General features: G+C 50.2%; 2 protein-coding genes across 13 annotated transcripts in view; one reads left to right on the forward strand and one right to left on the reverse strand.

The window, feature by feature from the left end:
- Window positions 1–20,207, forward strand: part of fryl (furry homolog, like) — a 38,095-nt gene extending 17,888 nt beyond the window's left edge. For 3 of the 12 annotated variants that reach the window (XM_068652199.1, XM_068652193.1, XM_068652198.1), the window contains 48 exons: window positions 1,082–1,185; window positions 1,339–1,447; window positions 1,539–1,625; window positions 1,700–1,871; window positions 1,995–2,127; window positions 2,199–2,306; window positions 2,374–2,854; window positions 2,990–3,076; window positions 3,145–3,413; window positions 3,484–3,694; window positions 3,766–3,890; window positions 3,955–4,012; window positions 4,089–4,180; window positions 4,265–4,437; window positions 4,509–4,669; window positions 4,752–4,862; window positions 5,238–5,392; window positions 5,462–5,561; window positions 5,691–5,859; window positions 5,946–6,439; window positions 6,511–6,679; window positions 6,751–6,835; window positions 6,910–7,025; window positions 7,087–7,237; window positions 7,312–7,415; window positions 7,483–7,665; window positions 7,734–7,953; window positions 8,052–8,173; window positions 8,316–8,503; window positions 8,691–8,785; window positions 8,861–9,471; window positions 9,547–9,815; window positions 9,886–10,026; window positions 10,193–10,393; window positions 10,481–10,642; window positions 10,743–10,817; window positions 10,900–11,076; window positions 11,754–11,954; window positions 12,515–12,715; window positions 14,368–14,792; window positions 15,900–16,107; window positions 16,197–16,346; window positions 16,434–16,532; window positions 16,863–16,931; window positions 17,141–17,158; window positions 17,652–17,762; window positions 18,239–18,432; window positions 18,547–20,207. In XM_068652199.1, the coding sequence (XP_068508300.1) occupies window positions 1,082–1,185; window positions 1,339–1,447; window positions 1,539–1,625; window positions 1,700–1,871; window positions 1,995–2,127; window positions 2,199–2,306; window positions 2,374–2,854; window positions 2,990–3,076; window positions 3,145–3,413; window positions 3,484–3,694; window positions 3,766–3,890; window positions 3,955–4,012; window positions 4,089–4,180; window positions 4,265–4,437; window positions 4,509–4,669; window positions 4,752–4,862; window positions 5,238–5,392; window positions 5,462–5,561; window positions 5,691–5,859; window positions 5,946–6,439; window positions 6,511–6,679; window positions 6,751–6,835; window positions 6,910–7,025; window positions 7,087–7,237; window positions 7,312–7,415; window positions 7,483–7,665; window positions 7,734–7,953; window positions 8,052–8,173; window positions 8,316–8,503; window positions 8,691–8,785; window positions 8,861–9,471; window positions 9,547–9,815; window positions 9,886–10,026; window positions 10,193–10,393; window positions 10,481–10,642; window positions 10,743–10,817; window positions 10,900–11,076; window positions 11,754–11,954; window positions 12,515–12,715; window positions 14,368–14,792; window positions 15,900–16,107; window positions 16,197–16,346; window positions 16,434–16,532; window positions 16,863–16,931; window positions 17,141–17,158; window positions 17,652–17,762; window positions 18,239–18,432; window positions 18,547–18,769 (8,367 nt within the window). In that variant the 3' untranslated portion in view covers window positions 18,770–20,207. Of the gene's footprint in view, window positions 1–677; window positions 723–1,081; window positions 1,186–1,338; window positions 1,448–1,538; window positions 1,626–1,699; window positions 1,872–1,994; window positions 2,128–2,198; window positions 2,307–2,373; window positions 2,855–2,989; window positions 3,077–3,144; window positions 3,414–3,483; window positions 3,695–3,765; window positions 3,891–3,954; window positions 4,013–4,088; window positions 4,181–4,264; window positions 4,438–4,508; window positions 4,670–4,751; window positions 4,863–5,237; window positions 5,393–5,461; window positions 5,562–5,690; window positions 5,860–5,945; window positions 6,440–6,510; window positions 6,680–6,750; window positions 6,836–6,909; window positions 7,026–7,086; window positions 7,238–7,311; window positions 7,416–7,482; window positions 7,666–7,733; window positions 7,954–8,051; window positions 8,174–8,315; window positions 8,504–8,690; window positions 8,786–8,860; window positions 9,472–9,546; window positions 9,816–9,885; window positions 10,027–10,192; window positions 10,394–10,480; window positions 10,643–10,742; window positions 10,818–10,899; window positions 11,077–11,753; window positions 11,955–12,514; window positions 12,716–14,367; window positions 14,793–15,899; window positions 16,108–16,196; window positions 16,347–16,433; window positions 16,533–16,862; window positions 16,932–17,140; window positions 17,159–17,651; window positions 17,763–18,238; window positions 18,433–18,546 lie in introns of all 12 variants that reach the window. The other 9 variants (XM_049722426.1, XM_049722480.2, XM_049722445.1 and 6 more) reach the window with 8 other exon arrangements.
- Window positions 19,789–21,772, reverse strand: zar1 (zygote arrest 1). Its single transcript, XM_049723420.2, has 4 exons — window positions 21,043–21,772; window positions 20,770–20,862; window positions 20,623–20,697; window positions 19,789–20,556 (listed from the first exon to the last, which is right to left on the reverse strand). Exons 1-4 carry the CDS (start codon window positions 21,694–21,696, stop codon window positions 20,413–20,415), a joined length of 966 nt encoding a protein of 321 aa, XP_049579377.1. The 5' UTR covers window positions 21,697–21,772; the 3' UTR covers window positions 19,789–20,412.
- Window positions 21,773–21,961: the final 189 nt, after the last annotated feature.

A 21,961-nucleotide genomic window follows, 5' to 3' on the forward strand; every position in this document is an offset into this window, starting at 1 on the left:
ATCATTTCTAGCTTGTCCATCTTCGGGTAAAAACTTTGATTTGTTTGCTTTTTAACCAAAATTTCTTTTTCTTTCTTTTTTTTAACCATACAGTGGAACCTCAAAAGTCCACAACAATTAACACTCCAAAAGAAACAATGGCAAATGGAAAAAAAGACAATTTAATTTTTAAAAACTCAATTTTTTGCTTTTGGGATGTTCCACTGTATTTAAAATTCTCGCTTCCTGTGTGTGTATGTGCGTGTGTGTGTGTTGGCGTCAACTTCGCTCTGTCTTCTGTTCTCTGCTCATGTGACTCATCAACGCATTATTTTGATGTACTTATTTTTAACGGCTTCTAACATTTTGTGACATACTGCACAGTTAATGATATTTGACTTTGGAGTGTCAGCATGAACCAAGAATGCGCTCAAATCTATCTTTTTGGGAAAAAAAAAGTTTAAATTCACCTGTAGAAGCATCGTGCATGTTAGGTTCATCCTGAAAAGTCAAATATCGCTAACTTTACATGCATCTTTTATTATAATGCATGTAAGGTTTTGTTCTCTTCTCATTTTTTTTTTGGTTTATAACTCGCATGTTTGATGTGTCTTTGTGCTTACTCTCCCCACCAACCTCCATTCTTTGCCTGCTGTCATTTTATTCTCCCCCCTCCCCCCCTCCTCCACCTGCTCCAGATGCCGTCTAACAACAGCATCCGAAAGCAGATTGAGACGCTGCAGGTGAGTTCTTTGGTGCCCCCGGTGGCGTCTGGCCTCTCTCCGCCCGACCCGGCGAAGCCTTACGAGGGGCTTTCCTATAACGTCCGAGGAAAGTTGTTGTCCTCGAGCTCGTTCGCATCCCTGATTGTTGAAACGATGGAGTCAACTCTTCTTCTGGGTCTTGTTTGTTTTGTATTCGGTTTGAATCGCCGTGTGAGAATGATTAAATGCACCGTGGGGGATTTAATGACTAACTTAAAAATATGTACATGCAAATTGATTGATTCTGCCACTTCGGAGTCAGCCGTGTGAATCCAAGCCCTAAATGCGAACCGCTGTTCAGTTTGCTCACATGCGTGTCTTGTGTTTTACTTGGGCAGAACAAAGACCCCAAAATGTCCCGAGTGGCTCTGGAGTCACTTTACAGGCTGCTGTGGGTGTACATTATCAGGATCAAGTGTGAGAGCAACACTGTCACGCAGAGGTTAGTTCTGACATTTATTTATAATAGTCGTTCTTTGCGGAGGATAAAGAATATATGCTAGTATGTCAAACCTGTTAGTTGTATTTCGAGGCAGCGTTGTATCCTGAAGATTAAAGTGGGCGCTTTTTTCATTTTTTTTTCTTCTTCTTCTAGTCGACTACTCAGCATCGTTTCAGCACTTTTCCCCAAAGGCTCCCGCAGCGTGGTGCCACGGGACACGCCCCTCAACATATTTGTCCGAATCATCCAATTCATCGCTCAGGTAGTCCTGAAAATAAAATAAAAATCTGATTGTTGTTTTTCCTGAGTCATTTTTCCTTTGCTTGATTGTCTCGCGTGATTCGGTATGCTAGGAAAGACTGGACTTTGCCATGAAGGAGATCATCTACGACCTCCTATGCGTGGGCAAGTTTCACAAAACCTTCACCATCAATCCTGAGGTAAGCTGCGACTGACAAACTCTTTAATTTTTTTTTTCAATATATTTTGAGTTGTTTTGTCATCTCCCTCCCAGAGGATGAATATCGGCCTGCGAGCCTTCCTGGTGATTGCCAACAGCCTGCAGCAGAAGGACAGCGAGCCCCCCATGCCCACCACCAGCATCATCATGCCCTCGGGGAACACCCTGCGCGTTAAAAAGATCTTCCTCAACACCACGCTCACTGACGAAGAGGCCAAGGTCATAGGTGCGTTTGAGTCGTATGAAGAGACTTCATGGCAGTTGCTTAAGTCTGCACACCCTCTCACAACTGGGGGATGTGGCCGTGTTTCAAAGCCATATTAAACGGTTGATCGTTTGTCGCTTCCAGGCATGTCCCTGTACTACCCGCAAGTGAGGAAGGCCTTGGATAACATCCTGAGACACCTGGATAAGGAGGTGGGACGCTCCATGAGCATGACCAGCGTCCAAATGTCCAACAAGGAGCCAGAGGATATGATCACGTATGTTCTCCGCGCTTGAGTGTGTTGTACTTTCAACTTTCAATTTCAACTGAGGCGTGATTGGTCGACAGAGGTGAAAGGAAACCAAAGATCGACCTGTTCCGCACCTGCATCGCTGCCATTCCCCGACTGATACCGGATGGCATGAGCAGACAAGATCTCATCGAGCTCCTTGCCAAGTATGTCTTCTTTTTGAGTTCCGTCTAAATGATCTCCCTGAATTTCTGCCAACCTTCTCCACTCCAGGCTGACCATCCACATGGACGAGGAGCTCCGCGGCTTGGCCTTCACCTCCCTCCAAGCCCTCATGGTGGACTTCCCGGAGTGGCGTGAAGATGTACTGTCGGGTTTCGTCTACTTTATCATGCGCGAGGTGACGGACGTGCACCCCACGCTGTTGGACAACTCGGTCAAGATGCTCCTGCAGCTTATAAGTCAGTGGAGGCAGGTGGCGCAAAGCAGCAACAGGAGCCACGATGTGCAGGTGGGTTACGTTAATCTGCTTGGTTTGGATAAAATTGAAATGCCCTTCAACACGATCTTGTCTTCACAGAGTTCGAGCAGTAGCCATTCTCTTTGTTTGGAGCGTTCGTTGCTGGGCGTGCTTCATGTGGTAGAAGGTTTGGCGATGGTGGTGCTCTGTAGCTGCCGCCCTGCCACGCGCAGGCTGGCCGTCAACGTCCTGAAGGAAGTCCGTGCACTGCACACTGCCCTGGGCATTAGCAAGGTAATAAAGATGATCATTATCATCACCGTATCGCATTTTATGGACCCCCAACCTACAGCTAGTGGACCAATGTGCGCCCGAGGACCTCGATTTGAGAACCTCGCTTAAACCTCCAGTTCTGTAACACTCTTTTAGGGTGATGAGGAGCTGGCGATAGATGTCATGGATCGACTGAGTGCCTCGGTGTTGGAGAGCTTCATTCATCTCACTGGTGCTGATCAGGTACGTAAAAGTTAAGGAACAAATGGCCAGTGTAGAAACGTCCGGTTGAAATGGTACCGCCTTTCCAGACCAACCTGCTGTACTGTCCCAGCGGCATCGACCTCCAGTCGCTGGCCGAATGGAGCTCGTCTCCCATCAGCCACCAGTTCGACGTGGTCAGCCCGTCGCACATCTGGGTGTTTGCGCACGTCACGCAAGGCCAGGACCCCTGGGTCATCAGCTTGTCCAGCTACCTGCGCCAGGAGAACCTGCCCAAGCATTGCCCCACCGCTCTCAACTACGCCTGGATGTTTGCCTACACCCGCCTGCAGCTGCTCTCTCCTCAAGTCGATATCAAGTACGGTCAATTATGGCGCTCTTTGGGATTGGACGATTTTTAACGTCGCCTGTGTTTCCTCCTCCCGTAGCAGCCCCATCAACGCCAAGAAAGTGAACAGCCTGAGCAGCAGCGACTCCTACGTCAGCCTCTGGCGGAATTACCTGATCCTGTGCTGCAGCTCGGCTTCCTCGTCCTCGTCGCTCGCGTGCTCCTCCTCGTCCGCCTCGGGCTCCGTCCGCTGTTCCCCGTCCGAGACGCTGGCGTCGACGCCGGACAGTGGCTACAGCTACGATTCCAAGGTCAGGAGGACGCCTCCACCCAATAATCCGATCGCACCTATCTTCAATAATGTTCTGCTCGCTCTTCCCAGATTGTGGGCACTCCATCCCCTTCCTCACTGTTCAAACACATTGTTCCGATGATGCGCTCCGAGAACATGGATATCACAGAATCTCTCGTGCTGGGACTTGGCAGGACCAACCCTGTGGCCTTCAGGTAAGAGCACCTCACTCACTCGTGAATAACACACATGCTAATTGGGCCACTTTTACATCCACAGAGAGTTGTTAGAGGAGCTCAATCCCATCATCAAAGAAGCTCTGGAAAGAAGACCTGAAGTAAGTTTGATGTCTCAAGGAGCCGAGTGCCGCCGAAGTCCAAATCAAACACGGCGATGCTCTTTTTGCTTCGCAGAACGTGAAGCGACGCCGGCGCCGCGACATCCTCAGGGTCCAGCTGGTCCGGATTTTTGAGCTTCTGGCTGACGCCGGCGTCGTCAGTCAAATGTACGGGAATGAAAAATGTTTTTTGCCAATTTTTGTTCTGACCATAACATCCCGCTAACAACTTCTATCCCACTCTTGTCACAGAGCTAGCGGGGGCTTAGATGGCGACAGTCACTCTCTAAACAACACGCTGCTAGAATACGTGGACCTGACCCGGCAGCTGCTGGAGGCGGAAAACGACAAGGACTCGGATACGCTGAAGGACATCCGTTGTCACTTCAGTGCGCTTGTGGCAAACATCATCCAGAATGTTCCAGGTATTCCTCAATCTCCTAAACTGCTGATTAGGTTCAAGACAAATAAATGTCCTCGTTTTTGTCACTCGCAGTCCACCAGCGTCGGAGCATCTTCCCACAGCAGTCGCTGCGACACAGCCTCTTCATGCTCTTCAGCCACTGGGCCGGGCCCTTCAGCATCATGTTCACGCCGCTGGACCGCTACAGCGACCGCAACATGCAGATCAACCGCCATCAATACTGCGCGTTAAAAGTAGGACACTCTGACTAACCAGAGGACGCAAAACTCTCAACACACAGAGGTTGGAATGTGATGAGATCCTCCTCCCATGCAGGCCATGTCTGCTGTGTTATGTTGCGGCCCCGTCGCTGACAACGTCGGTCTCTCCTCTGATGGTTACCTCTACAAGTGGCTGGACAATATTCTGGATTCCCAGGATAAGAAGGTACGGCAGTATAAATTATCCTTCAACGTAATGTGGGGTCTACATATAAACAAAATTGGAGGAAAAATTGTTAGAAAAGGCTAGATGATCCGATTTCTATTCTCTGGTGTGACTTTTTGAATTTTACGCCTTTGTGCAGTCACTCGGCGGATGATTAGGATGGTCTGAAGTGCAATGTGGTTACATAATGCTTTCTAACTGCATAACATAGGTGCTATGTCAATGGGCCAGTGTGTTATGCTTGGCGTAATCCAGAAGGTTGAGGTCACGCCATGCTTAATGTGCAACTAGCTCCCTCTAGTGTTGTTTTAGGTACAGTGCGCCTTCACAGGTTTCTTTGGTTTGAGCCATTTTCTAATGAACGGACTCCTTCAGGTTCACCAGTTGGGCTGTGAGGCGGTGATGCTGCTGCTGGAGTTGAACCCGGACCAGAGCAACTTGATGTTCTGGGCTGTGGACCGCTGCTACACGGGCTCCCGCCGCGTGGCCGCCGGCTGCTTCCGGGCCATCGCCAACGTCTTTCATAACAGGTACGAAACGGCGTGCTGCTTTGCTGTTGCTGCTAGCTTTGTTTCTTAGACTCTAATTGTTCTTCTCAGGGATTATCAGTTCGACACTGTGGTGCTGCTGAACCTGATTCTGTTCAAGGCCGCCGACTCCTCGAGGGATATCTACGAGGTGGCCATGCAACTGTTACAGGTGAGTGTATCGTAAGCGTTTCGTTTTTCGTTAATTGATTGTGAATTAACGTCACGTAGTAATAGATAGAACATTGAGAAGAATAGTAGAACATTGAGAAGGTCTCACTATAAATATACACATGCACAGATCCTGGAACCCAAGTTTTTCCGTTACGCCCATAAATTGGAGATCCTTCGAACGGACGGCATCTTGACGCCGCCCTCGCCCCTGCCGCACCTCTACTCTGTGTCGTACTACCAGCTCTCCGAGGAGCTGGCCAGGACGTACCCAGAACTCACGCTGCCCATCTTCGCAGGTCTTACCAATACTGCTCTTAGTCCATTGCTGCTTGTGTTTCTCGTTTGTTCTCAACCGATTTCTAACATTTCTCTGGTTATGCAGAGGTTAGCCAGAGAATCCAAACGGCGCACCCCGGCGGTCGCCAGGTGATGTTGCACTACCTATTGCCTTGGATGAACAACGTGGAGCTGGTGGACTTCAAGCCCGTCGCACGGCGCCCAGAGGACGCCAGCAGCAGCGAGGAGGAGGAGGAAGTGCCGGAGGGCGACATTATGATGGTCAATAGCCGGCGCTGGCTGCACGGGGAGGGATGGGGCTCGCCACGGGCCACCACCATGGTGCTCAACAACCTCATGTTCATGACGGCCAAGGTGGGTTTTCAAAAATATATACAGCAAGTACCAAGGGAGGGAAAAAAACTGACAGGAGAGGCTGACTTTTTTTCCCCTTTGCAGTACGGGGACGAGTTTGCCTGGTCGGAGATCGAGAACGTGTGGACCACCTTAGCTGACAGCTGGCCGAAGAACCTCAAAATAATCCTGCACTTCCTCATCAGCATGTCCGGAGTCAGCAGCGAGCCCAGTCTCCTGCCTTATGTGAGTTTCATTTTGCATATCTTAGACACGCCCCGCCCGCCGCCCAGCACTCACCCATCGTGTCTCTGCAGGTGAAGCGAGTGGTGGTGTACCTGGGCCGAGACAAGACCATGCAGCTGCTGGAGGAGTTGATGAGCGAGCTGGAGTTGACAGACGCCGTCAGCTCGGCCGTCGCCCATATGGATAACCCGCCCTTCTACCGCATCAGCTCCAGCTACAAGATCCCTTCGGTCGCCTCGGGTTAGTCACGTGACGAGTGCCGCGATTTGTAAAAAGCGGTAACGCCAAATGACGTCACGTCTCGCCCGTAGGTACGACGTCCAGCAGCAACACCATGGTGCCGGGACACGACGCTCATCACGACGGCAAGGGCAAAGATTCCAACATGGAGGACAGGTGCAGATCTTTGGACTTGAATGGGTCGAAATATGAGAATTTTGGTTTGACGTAACACAAGTGTTTGTGTTTAGCAGTTACACACACCTCGACATCTACGGCGGTCTGAACACCAACCTGAACCGCCAGCACCACCGCCTGGAGTCCCGTTACAGTAGCAGCTCGGGAGGTTCCTACGAAGAAGAGAAAAGTAAGCTCACACTCGCGTGAGCGTCGATACGAACGATCGGCTAACCAATCGCATCCTCCAGGCGACTCCATGCCGCTTTATGCTAACTGGCGCTTGAAAGTGATGGATCACAACCGCCCGGAGCCTTTGCCCTTCCCCCCGACGGGCGGATGCTGGTCCCCGCTGGTGGATTACCTGCCGGAGACCAACACCCCCGCTGTAGCACTGCACAGGTACGCCACCCGGGCCTGGGGTCCTCCTTAGGTCCTCCACAGGTGCCAAACGTAACAAATGTGCTTTGTTTCAGATGTAACATCGCCGTCATCCTTCTCACCGACCTTATCGTGGACCACGGCGTCAAAGTGGAGTGGAATGCCTATCTGCATCTCTTGCTGCATGCCGTTTTTATTGGTAACTCGCTCGTCAATGCGGCTTGCCGTCCGGCTCGGCGCTAACGTCGCTACCGTCTCCTCGCCAGGGTTGGACCATCAGCACCCGGAGGTGTACGAGCACTGCAAGCGCCTCCTGCTGCACTTGCTCATCGTGCAGGGAGCCAACAGCAGCGTTCAAGGCATGGCCATGGTGCTGCTTCGCAACAGGGAGTTCAACGACCCCAGGGTGCTCACCGTCAAGCCCCCGCCGCCCGAGTTCCACTTCACAGGTAGCCACTTCTGTCGCTGAAGACTGACCCCTTGTGTGGATTTAACTTTGCGTGCTTGCGGGTGCCAGGCGTCCAAGAGTTGCTGCCCGACTGTCAGCCGTCTCCAGTGACGGACTCGGGCCTCAGTTCCAGCTCCACGTCGTCCAGCATCAGCCTGGGTGCCGGCGGCTCGTCCCTGTCCCACCTGTCGCACCTGTCCCACACGTCACCGTCCATCCTCAGCGAGGTGGACGCCACGGCCGAGAAGGACGAGAAGGTCAAAGCGCTCATCGAGTTCATCACCTCCAGGTCAGAAGCGCTCATTGCATCAATTTGAGGTGGCGGGTGTTCATTTTTTGCCTCGTTTTTTTTTTTCTAATTAAATTTTTTAACCATCCCTCTGTTAGGAAGCGCGGACCATTCTGGAACCACGAGGACGTGTCGCCCAAAAACCCCAACATCAAGAGCGCCGAGCAGCTGAGCGTGTTTGTCCGACATGTCATGAATGTATTCAAACTTTCCCAGCCAGGTGTGTTTTCTCCAGACAAGTGTTTCCCGCAATTTCACAGAAATGTGTGCTTTGGCGCCGTTGTTGATTTCAATGGTTTTCACAGTATGTCACTAGTGTTACTTTTTTTTTTTAATTGTACTCCTTGCGTACTTCGCTCCAGGTTTTCAGCTCGACACTCTGCTGAGCGACGTAGCCCTGCAGACGGCTCTGTCGTGCTCCTCCCGCCACTACGCCGGACGCTCCTTCCAGATATTCCGGGCGCTCAAGCAGCCGCTCACTCCCGCCACCTTGTCCGACATCCTCTCCAGGCTGGTTGAGACTGTGGGGGACCCTGGAGAGGAGGCTCAGGTTAGGACCTATTCAACTTGTGGCTCTGAAAATGTAAATAAAAAATGTACCACCCAGGCGCCATCTAGTGGCATGTTGAGGCAGAGCACCTGTTAAAGTTGTATATCTTAGTGTTTTTATTATTATTATTATTGGATGTTGTATTCAAAGCTATTGAAGAAGTTAATTGTTATATTTGTCTCCTCAGGGTTTTGTCATCGAACTTCTTCTCACACTGGAATCCGGCATCGACACACTGGCAGACACGGTCAAAAACTACGACCTCCTCACCGCCCTAGTGCAGTACGTCCCGACGTTTTCCGTGTACCCGTAGCGGGCTCATCTTCTCAGCGCTTTTTGCTCATTTCTTCCTTTCAGAACCTCCACTAGTGATCATCTGCTGGGGCCCAAATTTGCAGCCAACAGGAAAAGCACGGGCCAGCTGAACCTGAGCAGCGGCGGGCTGTTCCACTGCGTCCATAATCGTAGCAACTCCCTACGGACCAGCATGATGGGCGAGCGCAGGGCGGACCGGCGGCGTAGTAACACCCTGGACGTGGCCGACCGCCTCGGGGGCAGCCACGGCAACCTGGCACGCACCCGTAGCTTATCAGCGCTGGGCGGCGGGGGCCCGGGTGGCACCGGCGGCCCGGGCCGTGACGCCGAACCCCCGGTGGACCCCACCAACCTCATGGCCACGGTGTTCTGGATCGCCGCCTCGCTGCTGGAGTCGGACTACGAGTTTGAGTACCTGCTGGCCCTGCGGCTGCTCAACAAGCTGCTGGGCCAGCTCCCTCTGGAGCGGGAGGACAACAGAGAGCATCTGGAGAGGATCCAGGCCAAGCTCAAGTGGTACAGCTTCCCGGGGCTGCTGCAGCTCTTCCTCAAGGGCTTCACCTCCACCGCCACGCAGGAGCTCACCATCCAGCTGCTCAGCAAGCTCATCAGCGTCTCCAGGCACGCGTTGGTAGACCCCTCGCAACTAGCAGGCAAGTCGACTTATATTATTGTCCAATTTTGATTTGCTAGATACTATTTTTTAACCGGCATTGGTTTTGCTACAGGTTTCCCGCTGAACATCCTGTGCCTGCTGCCGCACCTCATCCAGCACTTTGACAGCCCCACGGCCTTCTGCAAGGAGACGGCGGACAAGATCGCCAAGCTGTGCGCCGACGACAAGTCGGCCACGCTCTGCAACCTGGCCCACATGATGAGCCTGTACAGCACGCACAGCTACTCGCGCGACTGCGCCAACTGGATCAACGTGGTGTGCCGCTACGTGAACGACGCCTTCGCCGACATCACTCTCAATTTGGTCACCTACTTGGCCGAGGTGCGTCTCGAAAAAAAAAAAACATCCCCTGACCTGTCTGTACGTGTTTGATCGAGTGTTTTGCCACCAGTTGCTGGAGAAGGGCCTTCCCGCCATGCAGCAGTCCTTGCTGCAGATCATCTACAGCCTGCTGAGTCACATCGACCTCTCGGCCGCGCCGGTTAAACAGTTCAACCTGGAGATAATGAAGATCATCGGCAAATATGTCCAGGTCAGCCTCCACCTCATAAAACAATTTTGACACTAGCGTAGCCCTTTTGTGTTTAATCTCGCCGTTTGCTTTTTTAACCGCTGTAAGCCAGGGCAGGGACGGATGAAAATATTTCCCTTTCGCATTCCACCCAAAACTCTTCTCGACCGCACGTCTTTCCTTGCAGAGCGCTCACTGGAAGGAGGCGCAGAACATTCTGAAGCTGGTGGTGTCCCGATCGGCCAGCCTGGTGGTGCCCGACGACGTGCAACGCTCGTACAGCAGCGAGTCGTGCGGCTCGCCGGAAATCGCTTTCACGCGCATCTTCAACAACTCCTCCAAGGAGCTGCCCGGGAAGACGCTGGACTTCCACTTTGACATCTCGGAGGTGAACGTCTTTGTTTTTTTTTTTAGAGGCAGCTCAAGTTAAGCTAATATTATTAACTGACCAATGAAAAACCATGTGACTCTCTAGACGCCCATCATCGGACATAAGTATGGCGATCAACGCACGGTGGCCGGACGTAACGGGAAACCTCAGATAAACGCCGTCACAAGGAGTACGTCCTCCACATCCTCCGGATCCAATTCCAACGGTCTGGTGCCGGTTAGCTGGAAGCGGCCTCAACTGTCTCAGGTATAACGGTGGAGAAAGAAAAAAAGTTCCTAGCTTTTTTTTTTTTTTTCCCCCTCCAGCTGGATTTTGAGTGTTCCCTGTTTTTTTTTTGTCTTGACAGAGAAGAACCAGAGAAAGACTTATGAACGTTCTGTGCCTGTGCGGTCCAGAGTCTGGCATTCCCAAAAATCCATCAGTAAGATAAGACTCCTACTTTATATCGAACAGAACTTGTTATTATAGCTAACTCGTCTCTTTCCTTTTCCCCACCAACGCAGGTGGTCTTCTCATCCAGCGAGGACCTGGACTCTGTGGACCAGCAGACCAGTCTGATCCCGACCGTGGAGGAGGTGGTACGAGAGGAGGAATCGCAGGCAGAGGAGATGGGCAGTGAGCAGCAGTTTGGAGTCTTTAAGGACTTTGACTTCTTAGATATCGAGCTGGAGGACGCCGAGGTGAGAAAATGCGAAATTCCTCTTTTTCTGGGAATCTGACTCATCCAATTTCCCTCCAAGTGTTTCATCTTACTCCACACAAAGAACCTGTCCGTGTTTGTACTTAGCGTGTACCTTAGTTGTCCAGAGTGTCTTATAACACCCGTGTTCCTTCTCTTCTTTTGCCACAAGGAGTTGCAGGTAAGTCTGAAAGCAGTTTAGGCGGGCTACACATCTACCCCATTTTAAATCTCTATTGATTTTTTTGGAATCTGCAAGAGCTCCCAAAAGCTCTTGCCATGTTGGTGTTCAGATGAGCCAATGTTGTAGTACCAAGACTGACCAATAGGGAGCAGTATGCTAACACAGGACATCTGTTGCTCAAGCAAGCAAAGCAGATCAGATGCGATAATCACAGCTTTGCTGACATTAATCGGAAAGCTTAAATAATTTTTACAATTATCGGTATATGTGTACTCTGCTTTGGATGTCTTCCGTCTGGTGTTCCCGTGTCTAGTGTCTTTTTTTTTTTTTCCCTCATATACAATCACAGCTATGCTTCACTTTATTTTGTTAGTTTTGTGTGTGTGTGAGGAATAGTTAAAACGCACGGTGTGTGTGTGTGAATGCATTTGTGTCGCCAACCGACTGCCTACTCTCTGCTCGGCCTCACCGCTGTGCCTGCGCTCGTCCTGCAGGGGGAGAGCATGGACAACTTCAACTGGGGTGTCCGGCGGCGCTCCCTCGAGAGCATGGACAAGGGGGACACGCCGTCTCTGCAGGAGTGCCAGTACGCCGGCAGCACGCCCAGCCTCAACCTCACCAACCACGAGGACACGGACGAGTCGTCCGAGGAGGAGGTACTGAGCGCTAGCCAGATTCTCAACCGCTCTGGCCGCGTAAGTCGCACTCTAATCAGGGTCCATAAAAACAGTACCCCCACCCCAACCCCCTCCCAACTTGCCATGCTCCTCACACAGCCGGCTGTGTATGTGCTTGAGAGTGTGTGTTGAGACGAGAGGGGCTTGGTGCTTGCTTCTTGGCTGCCCCGCCCCCTTCTGTGAACCTCTGTTGCTGCAGTGGTTGTAGCTTGCCCCTCTTTAAGCTCTCTGTCGCCTCCCCTCCTTTCCGGTCGGTAAGTACGGCCTAGTTGCACAAGAGGAGTTTAAAAATATGAGCAGAAAATGTGTTCAATCTCAGTTGTATTATGTGCAATCAATCAATTTAACATTTGCTCAACTGATTAAACAAATGAAATTTCTAAATTAGTTCATTACAATGATTAAATACAATAAACCTGCACGATTAATGCAAAAAAAAAAGTCTTTGCATATATGCATAAAACTTCCTTGCATTTCTACTTCCTGTCCCAATACTTTTGTCCCCATAACGCACATGTTCAGACTCTAGTAGCGGACCCTCCCTAATAATGTCCTCCTCCTCTTCTTCTCCCCCCCAGCTCAATAGTGACTCAGCCACGGACGACACAACGTCCAACCACGTGGACTCCCTGCAACAGTCCCAGGAGTCGTCAGGCGGCGCCCCGGTAGACGAGGCCTCGGCCCTGGCGCCCCTTCGCCGTCCGGCCCCCTTCCCACGTCCGGATAGCCCCCCTTTGGAGACGGCCCGCTCAGACAGCACCAGCAGCCAGCTGCCTGAGGTGCGATCATTGGGGAGCAGTGACAAATTGTGGTGCTCTCGGGGTGCCTTCTAGCTTGCCTCTTTTTTTTTTGCTTTCAACGCTTTCCTCATTCGTGACGCCACTGGTTGGGTCGGTCGGGGTGGTGCTTGGCTCATTTCAAGCTTTTCCTGCTCTTCTAAAGCTCTTCTTCTTGCTGCCGGCTTTGTGGGGTGGTGGAGCGCCTGCTGGGTGATAATGATTGTGGTGGGGCTTTGGCATTTGATTGGGGTGCGAGATGCAAGAACAACAAAGACTCACCTCAGGTCAGCTGTAACTGCTCACCACCAATAAGCACTTTAAAAAAAAAGAAAAGAAAGAAAGAAAGACTCCCATTTAAACACTTGTGAACCGGACGCCACCGCCGTAACCGCCACGGAACGCATGTGTGAGTATGACACGTGGGCTTGAGTCCACTCACTTGCTAACAAACACACTCATGTCACATGTACTAACCGTGTTTGTGTGTGTGTGCGTGCATGCTGCTTCTAACACATTTCGATTTATTGGATTTTTTTAAATTAGATTTTTAGAATTAAAACAGATGGGCTATGCAGATGAGGTAAAATAAATTTTAAAAAAATAAGTTATTGAATTTTATAAATAAAATGATTTTCTACAAAAATATATTTTTCAGCCACCAGAGGGAGCAATCACTTAAGTGACTCTCCACTTCTTAAAATTAAAACTGTCATTTGTTTGCTTCTTTGAAGTACCATAGACCATTAAACACTGCTTAAGGGAACTAACAAAATAACTAATTAACTAATACCAATTATTATGAGTTGTCATGGGTTTCTAACTGGGTAAAATTGGTTACAATGTGAACTGCTTGTTATTGACTTTCCGGATAAATGCGTGTGAATGAATGACGAGAGTGGGTGTTCCCAGATGGATTCTCAACTTTTTTTCTTTTCCTCAATCGAGCCAATGCTTTGAATATCACCCCAAGGACATTGCAGCCGCAGCTCTTAGCGTAATGAGCCTCGGATAAAACCCATCAATACCCGGGCGGGCGGGCTCGTTCCCTTGCAGGACGGCCCAGCCTCTTTCTAAAAGCTTTCCGTAATATAGGAGCTCGTCTCTCCGCCGTGATGTACTGGCCGTCTGCCACGCTGGCCGAGCTGAATGCATTAGACTTTTAATGGCACGACCCAAAAAAAAAAAAAAACTTTAAACAAGTGCTTTTATTTGATTGTTTTGATGAATTTGCCGCCATACAAAGTTTGTTCGCAGGAATGTAAATGTGTTGTTGCTTTGTCACCGTCAAAAGTTGAGTTCCGACGTTCCAATGCGGGCTACGCTTGCATGTCGCTAGTTGCGATGGAGCTTAATGAGGAAAAGAAAATGAATGGAAGAACGACGGTAAATCATTCATCTCCAAACGGTCGTTCCCTCATGTGCTTTATCGGCACCGGGGTGCCGTTTGCCGTGATAGATTAAAATTGCCTCGTGTTTATCGATCGCTTCTCATTTTCATGGCATTCCCGCGGGAAACGTTAACATGCCAAGGAAGTTAAAAAAAAAAAATGGTTACTTTAACGTCCACTTGGACCATCTTCGATTACTTAAGTGAAGGCCTTAATGAAAGTTCCAAGTCAACTCTGGTGATGTACGATGCGCTGACGTTGCAGGACGGCGTCGGCGTGACCACGGCGGCCGACGAGCTGAGCAGCAGCATCAGCGAGGACACGGGCTTTGGCAGCGCCCCCCCTCTGCCCCCCGATCGCCCGGATCTGTGCGAGCTCCCGGACACTCACGATCCCCCTGACCCCAGGGGGTCACCGGACCCTCAAGAGGACCTGGACCCGGCCCCCCCTCCGCCGCTGGCTATAGACACTCCGCCAGGGTCTCTCTGTGAGGAGGAACCCCAAACGGTCCTACCCCTGTACCGTCCGGCGGAAGCGGTGACGAAGCCGGACCTCGACCCGGACCTCGACCCAGACCCGGATCCGGACAGCACCTGTGGCTCCGTATGGGAGGAGGATGTCACGCAGGCCTTGAAGGAGCTGGACGAGCGCTGCGAGGAGGAAGAGGCCGACTTCTCCGGCATGTCCAGGTGAGTGGATTAAAACTTGGGGTTCCGACGTCACAACGAGAAAAATCTCATTCTTAAAAATCTTACACTTACTTTCGGCATTGGTTGAGGTTCCCCTGTTTTGGCCCGGCCTCGGCATTGAACACTTCGGCGTGACAGTTTATCTTTAGTTTGGCTTCCACCCAGGTGGTCTTGAATGACGTAGCCCCGCCTCCTCAAGGTGGGCCAATTCCGGCTGGAGGACTTCCGATTGTTTGGGAATTTATGCCAACCGGGTGCACAACGGGAAGGACCCGTCGTGAGGCATCTGTCTGTCTACCATGTATCATTTGGGTCGTCGTGCGTGGGGGGGGGGGCGGGAGGTCACTCTGAGTGATTGTGCGCTGACAGCGGGGGCACTAAACAGCTGAGCAGCTGGCCATCTGCGAGGATTTATGCCCCGGCTGTTCAAATCACAATCCCCCCCACCACCACCACCACCACCACACCGCTTTGAGGCCGCGAGTTGCACTGAGCGAATATGCGGAGGCTGTCTGCACTGCGCTAGTGCTTTGAGAGAGAGAGAGGGGGAGAGAGAGAGGGAGAGCAGGGATGAGGACGGAGACCGTGTCGGCGGCGGCGGCGCTCGGCAGCGTCGGCTTCAGATACTTGTATTCCGTCTGCTTCTTCAGGCTCTTTGGTCCCACGGGCCTGTGAGTACTGTCACTATTTATATGTGCATACGTGTTTGCGTGTTTGTCAGCGCGAGAGAGAGCGAGAGAGCAGCGCGCGATGCTAAGTGGCTAATTGCTCATGTTGTTGTGCTAGATAGAGCACTGCAGCAAATCCATCATGACGTCGGCCAGCGTTTGTTTACTTCGGGGTTTGGCAAGAGGGAGTCTCAGTAAACACCAAGAAAGGCAAAAAAAAATACACACAGTACAGTGGGACCTTGAGTTGTGTTTTTATTTTGCTCCAACTTATTTTACTCGCTTTGAGATAAGAGTGACTTGACTCACAAGCAGATTTTTATTTTTATTAAAAGAAATTTAACCCCACTAAAGTCGCTTATTTATTGTGAATAAATAATCATTTTGCACCTTCCCATCTGTTCTCTTTGTGGCTTCTTCTTTATTTGGGTCATTCCAGTCAAGATGAAGGTGAGGCAGACTGCTTCCCCGAAACCCAGGCCTCGCCGCCCCCGTCGCCCTTCCTGTCGGCCATCCTGGCGGCGTTCCAGCCCGTCGCTTATGACGACAAGGAGGACGCCTGGCGTTGCCACGTCAACCAAATGCTGTCCGACGTCGACGGATCTTCCGCCGTCTACACCTTCCACGTCTTCTCGCAGCTCTTCCAGGTAGAGCGCGGCGACCTTCGCGTTGGCAAGAAATGAGTGAGGGGATCTATTCATAATACATGGATGTCCCCCCCCCCCTCCCCCCTCAGAGCATTCAGAGGAAATTCGGTGCCATCACGCACGCGTCAGTCCACTTCCTCGGCGAGAAGCTCCAGCGCATGGGCAATCAGTTCCTCAGCTCCCTGGAGGTCATGACGTCGCACTCGCGGTGCCCTACCGTGCTGCTGGATGCCGAGACGGTGAGCCCCCCCCCCTCCAGCAGCTCTTTTTTTTTTTTCCCACTCGGATTACGGATTACATCACACGGTTCACATCTCTCTCTCTAGCTGGTGTCGTGCGGGCTGCTGGAGACGCTCAAATTTAGCGTGCTGGAGCTGCAGGAGCATCTAGACACATACAACGCCAAGAGGGAGGCGGCGGAGCTCGTAAGTGGTGTACTAAAAAAATAGAAAAAACAACCTCCCTCCAAATCCACGTAGCAATGAGCCTGGACTTGCCTCAGCAGTGCGTCAGCGAGGGGCTAAAAATAAATTCCTTAAATCAGTTAAGAGCGGGCCAGGCGGGAGGTGCCCGCCCTGGAGATGAGATTGCATGGTTTGGCATGCGTGCTCGCTAATTGAATGAGAAAAGCAGGCTCCCCCCCCCCCGCAGGGTGAAATATTACGTCGTCTCAAACAGGCCGCTTTGTTTTAATACGCTAAGTACAGCGCAACGTTGGCCATGTCGTCTCTTAAAGCTGTCGTTCATCTTTCTAGTGGCTGGAGAACTGCAGGAAAACCTTCGGAGACAAACAGATCTGCCAGCGGCTCAACACCCAAGCACAGGTAGGCCGAGCGAACCTTCTGGAAACACCCCCCGACCACCAGAGAAGCCAAACTTCAATAGAGAATTTTTTTTTGAGGGATTTTCTTAATCCCACGTTCTCGTCCATTAGCATCTCTTGGATGCCCCCAAATTTACCGTTGCTGAGTTTTGAGAAGTTCTAATTCTTTGCTCTTTCTCTCCTTCTCCTTGTCACCTTCTTCTCGCTTAGCACATGGAGAGTCTGGCAGTAAGTGGTTCTCCTGTTTTAATAGACACCACCAAGCATCCTCATCATACCTCTGCCCTGATTGGCCACGTAACATGGAACGCTCTCATCCAATCATATTGTTGTACCCTAGTGGCAAAAAAAAAAAAAAATCGATTTAGTTGCCTGGATCCAATGTGTTGCCCATAGAAGAGTGGGAGGGGTTTATTTTTGTGTTGTTAGAATTCTGCATGTTTGTTGTTCCATCCCTTTTCAAATAAATTCGACACCCTCCCAGACCAATGAGGAGCCCTGCCTGTAAATTGTGACTTCATCGATATGTTCATACCGATGCGTGATGCATCCTTTTCTAATCGACTAATTCAGCTAGCGATAGACTCTCAACGCCCGACATCCGGACGGCGCTCGGCTCCGGGCCTCGTTAACCATTTCACCCCGCTCAGCCATCTCCCCCCCGGTGTGTTTTGATATCTTGCTCAGCTCCATTTTTTTTTTTTTTTTTGTGTGTGCTTAGGAGCTGGAATTGTGCCGCCGCCTCTACAAGCTGCACTTTCAACTGCTGCTGCTCTTCCAGGCCTACTGCAAGCTCATCAACAGAGTGGATACCATCAAGAGGGAGGCCGAGGTGAGACCAAAAACATAGTCAAAATAAATGTTGCGTTAACTTTTACACAAAAATAAATAATTGATTTTGTTTTGTATTTTAAATATTTAGGTTTTTTTTGCTGGTGCTTGACTGATTTTTTTTTTTTTTTTGAGGCAGCTGGCGATTCCAATATTTGGCATAATAAAAATAAAAAAACCTGCCCAGCTAATGGAAGTGTACCGCCTGAAGGGAAACAGTGCAGGGCGGTTGCTGACTCCGCAACGGCTGTGCTGCCTCTCTATCCGGGCTGCATCTTAATGCACCTTTAAGTGGATTACACTACTGAATGAAATTGAATGATTTCTTATAGGGATTGATGGGGTCAGCTGCCGCTCAAATTCAATCAAGATTGTTTTTTTTTTTGCTGCCCCCACCCCCTTGCTCAATTCTTCTTCTATGCGACACATGCACTCACGCCATTCCCATCTATCTGTCTTCCATCTCCCGTCTCCTAGGTGACCAACATGTCGGACGAACTCAGCGCCCTGGAGAGCTGCCTGAAGGCGGCCGAGAGGGGAAATGACAGCCAAGAGGACGTGTGCATGCCGGACGCCGCCCACGCCAACACCGAGTCGGCCATCCAGTCGCTGGTGGAGACGCTGAGAGCGCGAGATTTCTGCTCAGCCCTCACCCAAGTCAAAGTCTTCAGGTAGATGAACATTTTCCCAAGCACATTGGTCCTTTTTTTTTTTTTAGTCAAAAATAATTTCATGCTAATGAAAGTCTTAGCTTAATGCTAATGTCTCCCACGTCCCTCCACCAGGTCTCTGTGGCCCAACGACATCTTCGGCAGCGAGGGCGAGGACCCCGTGCAGACGCTGCTGCACATCTACTTCCGCCACCAGACGCTAGGCCAGACGGGCTGCCTGGCCGTGGTGGGCCCCAGCCGGGACCTCTCCCAGGCCAGCGGACGCCTCATGGAGCTCAACCTGCAGATCCGAGAGGCGCTGAGTCGGGCGCAGGCTCCCGGCGAAGGAACGCCGTGAGCGGCGGGAGACTCGGCGCACAAAAGGGCTAGCTACTAAAAGGATGCGCGGGGATAAGAGACTTCTTCATGTCGGAGGGTCGCTTGAAGCTAAGACATTCCTCGGCAAAGGTTTGGGAAACTGGGCTTGGGGGTGAAATTTCAGGGTCCCCGATACATTTTCCGGAAAGTCTACTTCTGTGCCTTACTGTAAGTCTTCCAGTACCTCTGATAACACTATTAGCTCAGTAACATCGGCAAACATAGTGCAAGAGTCACAGAAAGGCAGAAGTGAAAATCCTTGGAAAATCTTATGGCGCTGGGGAAAAACAAAAAAAAGTTGTGCACAAGTAGGGAAACATCGACAGTTGAATCAAGTTTACCTGGAAAGGTTCGGCAGCATTTTTTTTTTTTTTTTTTTTTAAGATTCCCAAAACGTCACCCCAAAGCCCAAAATTCCAACCTTTTTTTGAGTAGTGCATCTTCCCCACCAAAACCTCATGCAAGATTCCGTTTGCAATAAGACACACGCCAGCGTGCCTGGCAAAGCAGTGGGATGATAGATTTTGGTTTTATTTTGTGCTTTTTTTTTTTTTTTTTTTGCAATTTTTTTTTGTCCTACCCTGCACGCCAATCGACAACGCGTTCATAAGCAAAAAAAAGAAAAGGAAAAAAAAGCATGCTTGAAAGAGATGAGTATTTTTTTGGGGAGAAATGTATTTTTTATGATTCAGAGCTGAACCTCCTCGGTTGTAAATGTTGGGCTATTTAACGCGCGAGCGCCTGTGGGGAAATCCTCAGGGAAGTCAGTTGTAAAAAGAGAAACATATATAGAGATCTAAATATATCTGCCCCCACCCCACCCACCCACCCCCCCTCCTCTCAAGGCGTCCCTTAACGGCTATTAATCACCCGTTTAACCAAATAAGCAGCTGCCTTTAGAGGTTGTGATGCATAGATATACACGCGCACACGACTCGTAACTTATTTTACTCTGTATATATTTTAGAACATGTCAAAGCATTTTTTTTTTTGTCCTCCTTCCTTGTACTCTAATGCACTGCAGAGGACGCCATGCTCATGTGATGAGTCATTCATAACCCAAACTTTTCCAATTCCACGCTGGGATGAACTGCCTTTTTTTGTGTGATGTCACAGCTGAGAGAAGGAAAAGAGGTGTGGGCTGGACTGTAGCATCCATAATCCCACCACACATTTCTTCAACCTCGGAATCCAAAGATGGAGATGTTTCCCATTTGTCCACCAAGCAAGTAGAACTTTTCTCCCCTGTCGGTCACTGCTTGTCTGGTACATTCTGAATGCTGTTTATTATTTAAAGATTTTTTTTTTTCTTCACCTGGGAGAGCTTTGATTTTAGAGGCACATTTTTTGGGGGGGGTTTTGTTCACTCACATTACCAGCCTTCTCTCTGGATGAATAAAGATCTAATCATACATTCATTCGTGGCTGGAATTGTTTTTTTTCTCACCCTTTTTGAAAGCTTTCAGACCCGTGACCTCTGAACTGTTGAGGCTTAATACAATTTCATGGAACCACAAGAAGTGCAAGGTAGACGTTTTAATAGTGAATGTGCGTGGCGACGCCATCGCTGCAACAAAACATGAACCAAAGTAGTGAAAATCCAGCATCTGCTTGCCGCTGCGGTCAGATGATGTATTTGAAGCTGAAGGTGCTGTCGCACGAGAGTCGCTTGCCTTTGCAGCGGCCGCACAAGTCCTGCCTGTGCGGACGCTTGGGGTCCACATGGCGTTGAGTTAAGGCACAGCAGCAGCGAGCTTTGTTGCAAGTCTGGACATGAGATGGATGACAATTTAATCATGTTGAGTTTTGAAATAGTTTCAAACAGTAACTCACGTGACAGGTGATGTCCTCCACACGGTATGGGTTGAACTCCTTTTGGCATTTCCTGCAGTATTGTTTGAAATAAACCTGGAACGAATGATCGTAGGATGGTTAGGATCAGAAGCGCTGACCCATATTTGCAACTAAGTATTTACTCACCTTGTTGGTGCCTTGAACGCACCACACGTAAGCGCTTTCCCATCTCAAATTGCACTCCTTGCAATGATAATAGCCGTACTTCTGCTCCAGGAACTAAATTGAATTTTTTTTTTAAAAACATACAAATGCTAATTTTGAGGTTACTTCATTGTTTGTAATCTGCAAAGTTTAAAGACATTTTTTTGTATTTTTGATGTACAATAAAAATTTATTTTTTTTTAATAGCAAAGCATCTTGGGATTTTCCCCAAAAGACTTTACAAACTGATTCTACCTGGAAGCGAACTCGAGTTTTCCCCTTTGAAACCTCGTCGCTCTTCGGATGCTCTTCTGACTTGAGCGGCTTCTCCTTCCCGGCTTCTCCTTCCTCCTCCTCCCCCTCCTCCTCCTGTTTCTCCTCTACGTCGGCGGCCTCGATCGCAGTAGCTTCGACCTCCTTATCCACTTTCGTCGCAGCAGCCTCCTCGTTGTCCTCTGCTACGAAGCAGGTGATGTTCCGGTAGGCGACGGGGGAGTAGAGCGCCAGCGAGCGCGGGTACCGCACAACCGTCTTGGAGCTTCCGCTTTCGCCGGACGTCACGGAACTCTCGGAGACCTTCTTGCGCCGGAAGTCTCGCTTGATGGACACAAGGGTTCTCGGCCCCAGGGAGCACTGAACCGAGGCATCCAGCTTGGGGTTGACCTGGACGGCCACGTCCTTGGTGTTTGCCTTTCGGAGCCTCGGCGTGAGTTTGGGGTTGATTTGAGACAAGATGGACTTGAGCTGGGCCCGCTGCTGGTTGTTGAATGCCTCCGAAGCCTCGCCATAATGGGACAGGTAACTACTTTTGTACCTCCACGGAACCTCTTTGTGCCGGTACCGGCCCACGTAAGGATTGTAAGATGGATAGAAATAGCCTTCGACTGGGTCGTCACCATATGTTGCCATTTTGTTAGTTTTTCTTTTTGTTTTTTTCCAAGCAGCAATGCTGAGGAGTTGAGGTCATTTAAATTGCAGGTGTGACTTGTCAATTAGGACTGATTCAACGCAGGTGTGTTCCCGCCAAAAGGCAGGGGGCGCGTCCAGTAATGGCGGCCATGTTGGGAGGGGCGACGTTACCGTTAAAGTCAAACTGCTGTAAGATTAGCATATTAAAATGTTTTACCGTTTCTTCTTTATCTCACTAGTTAAATCTCTTTTACAGCTGTATGAC

Source organism: Syngnathus scovelli, chromosome 10 (genome assembly GCF_024217435.2).
Source record: "Syngnathus scovelli strain Florida chromosome 10, RoL_Ssco_1.2, whole genome shotgun sequence".
Classification (NCBI taxonomy): Eukaryota; Metazoa; Chordata; class Actinopteri; order Syngnathiformes; family Syngnathidae; genus Syngnathus; species Syngnathus scovelli.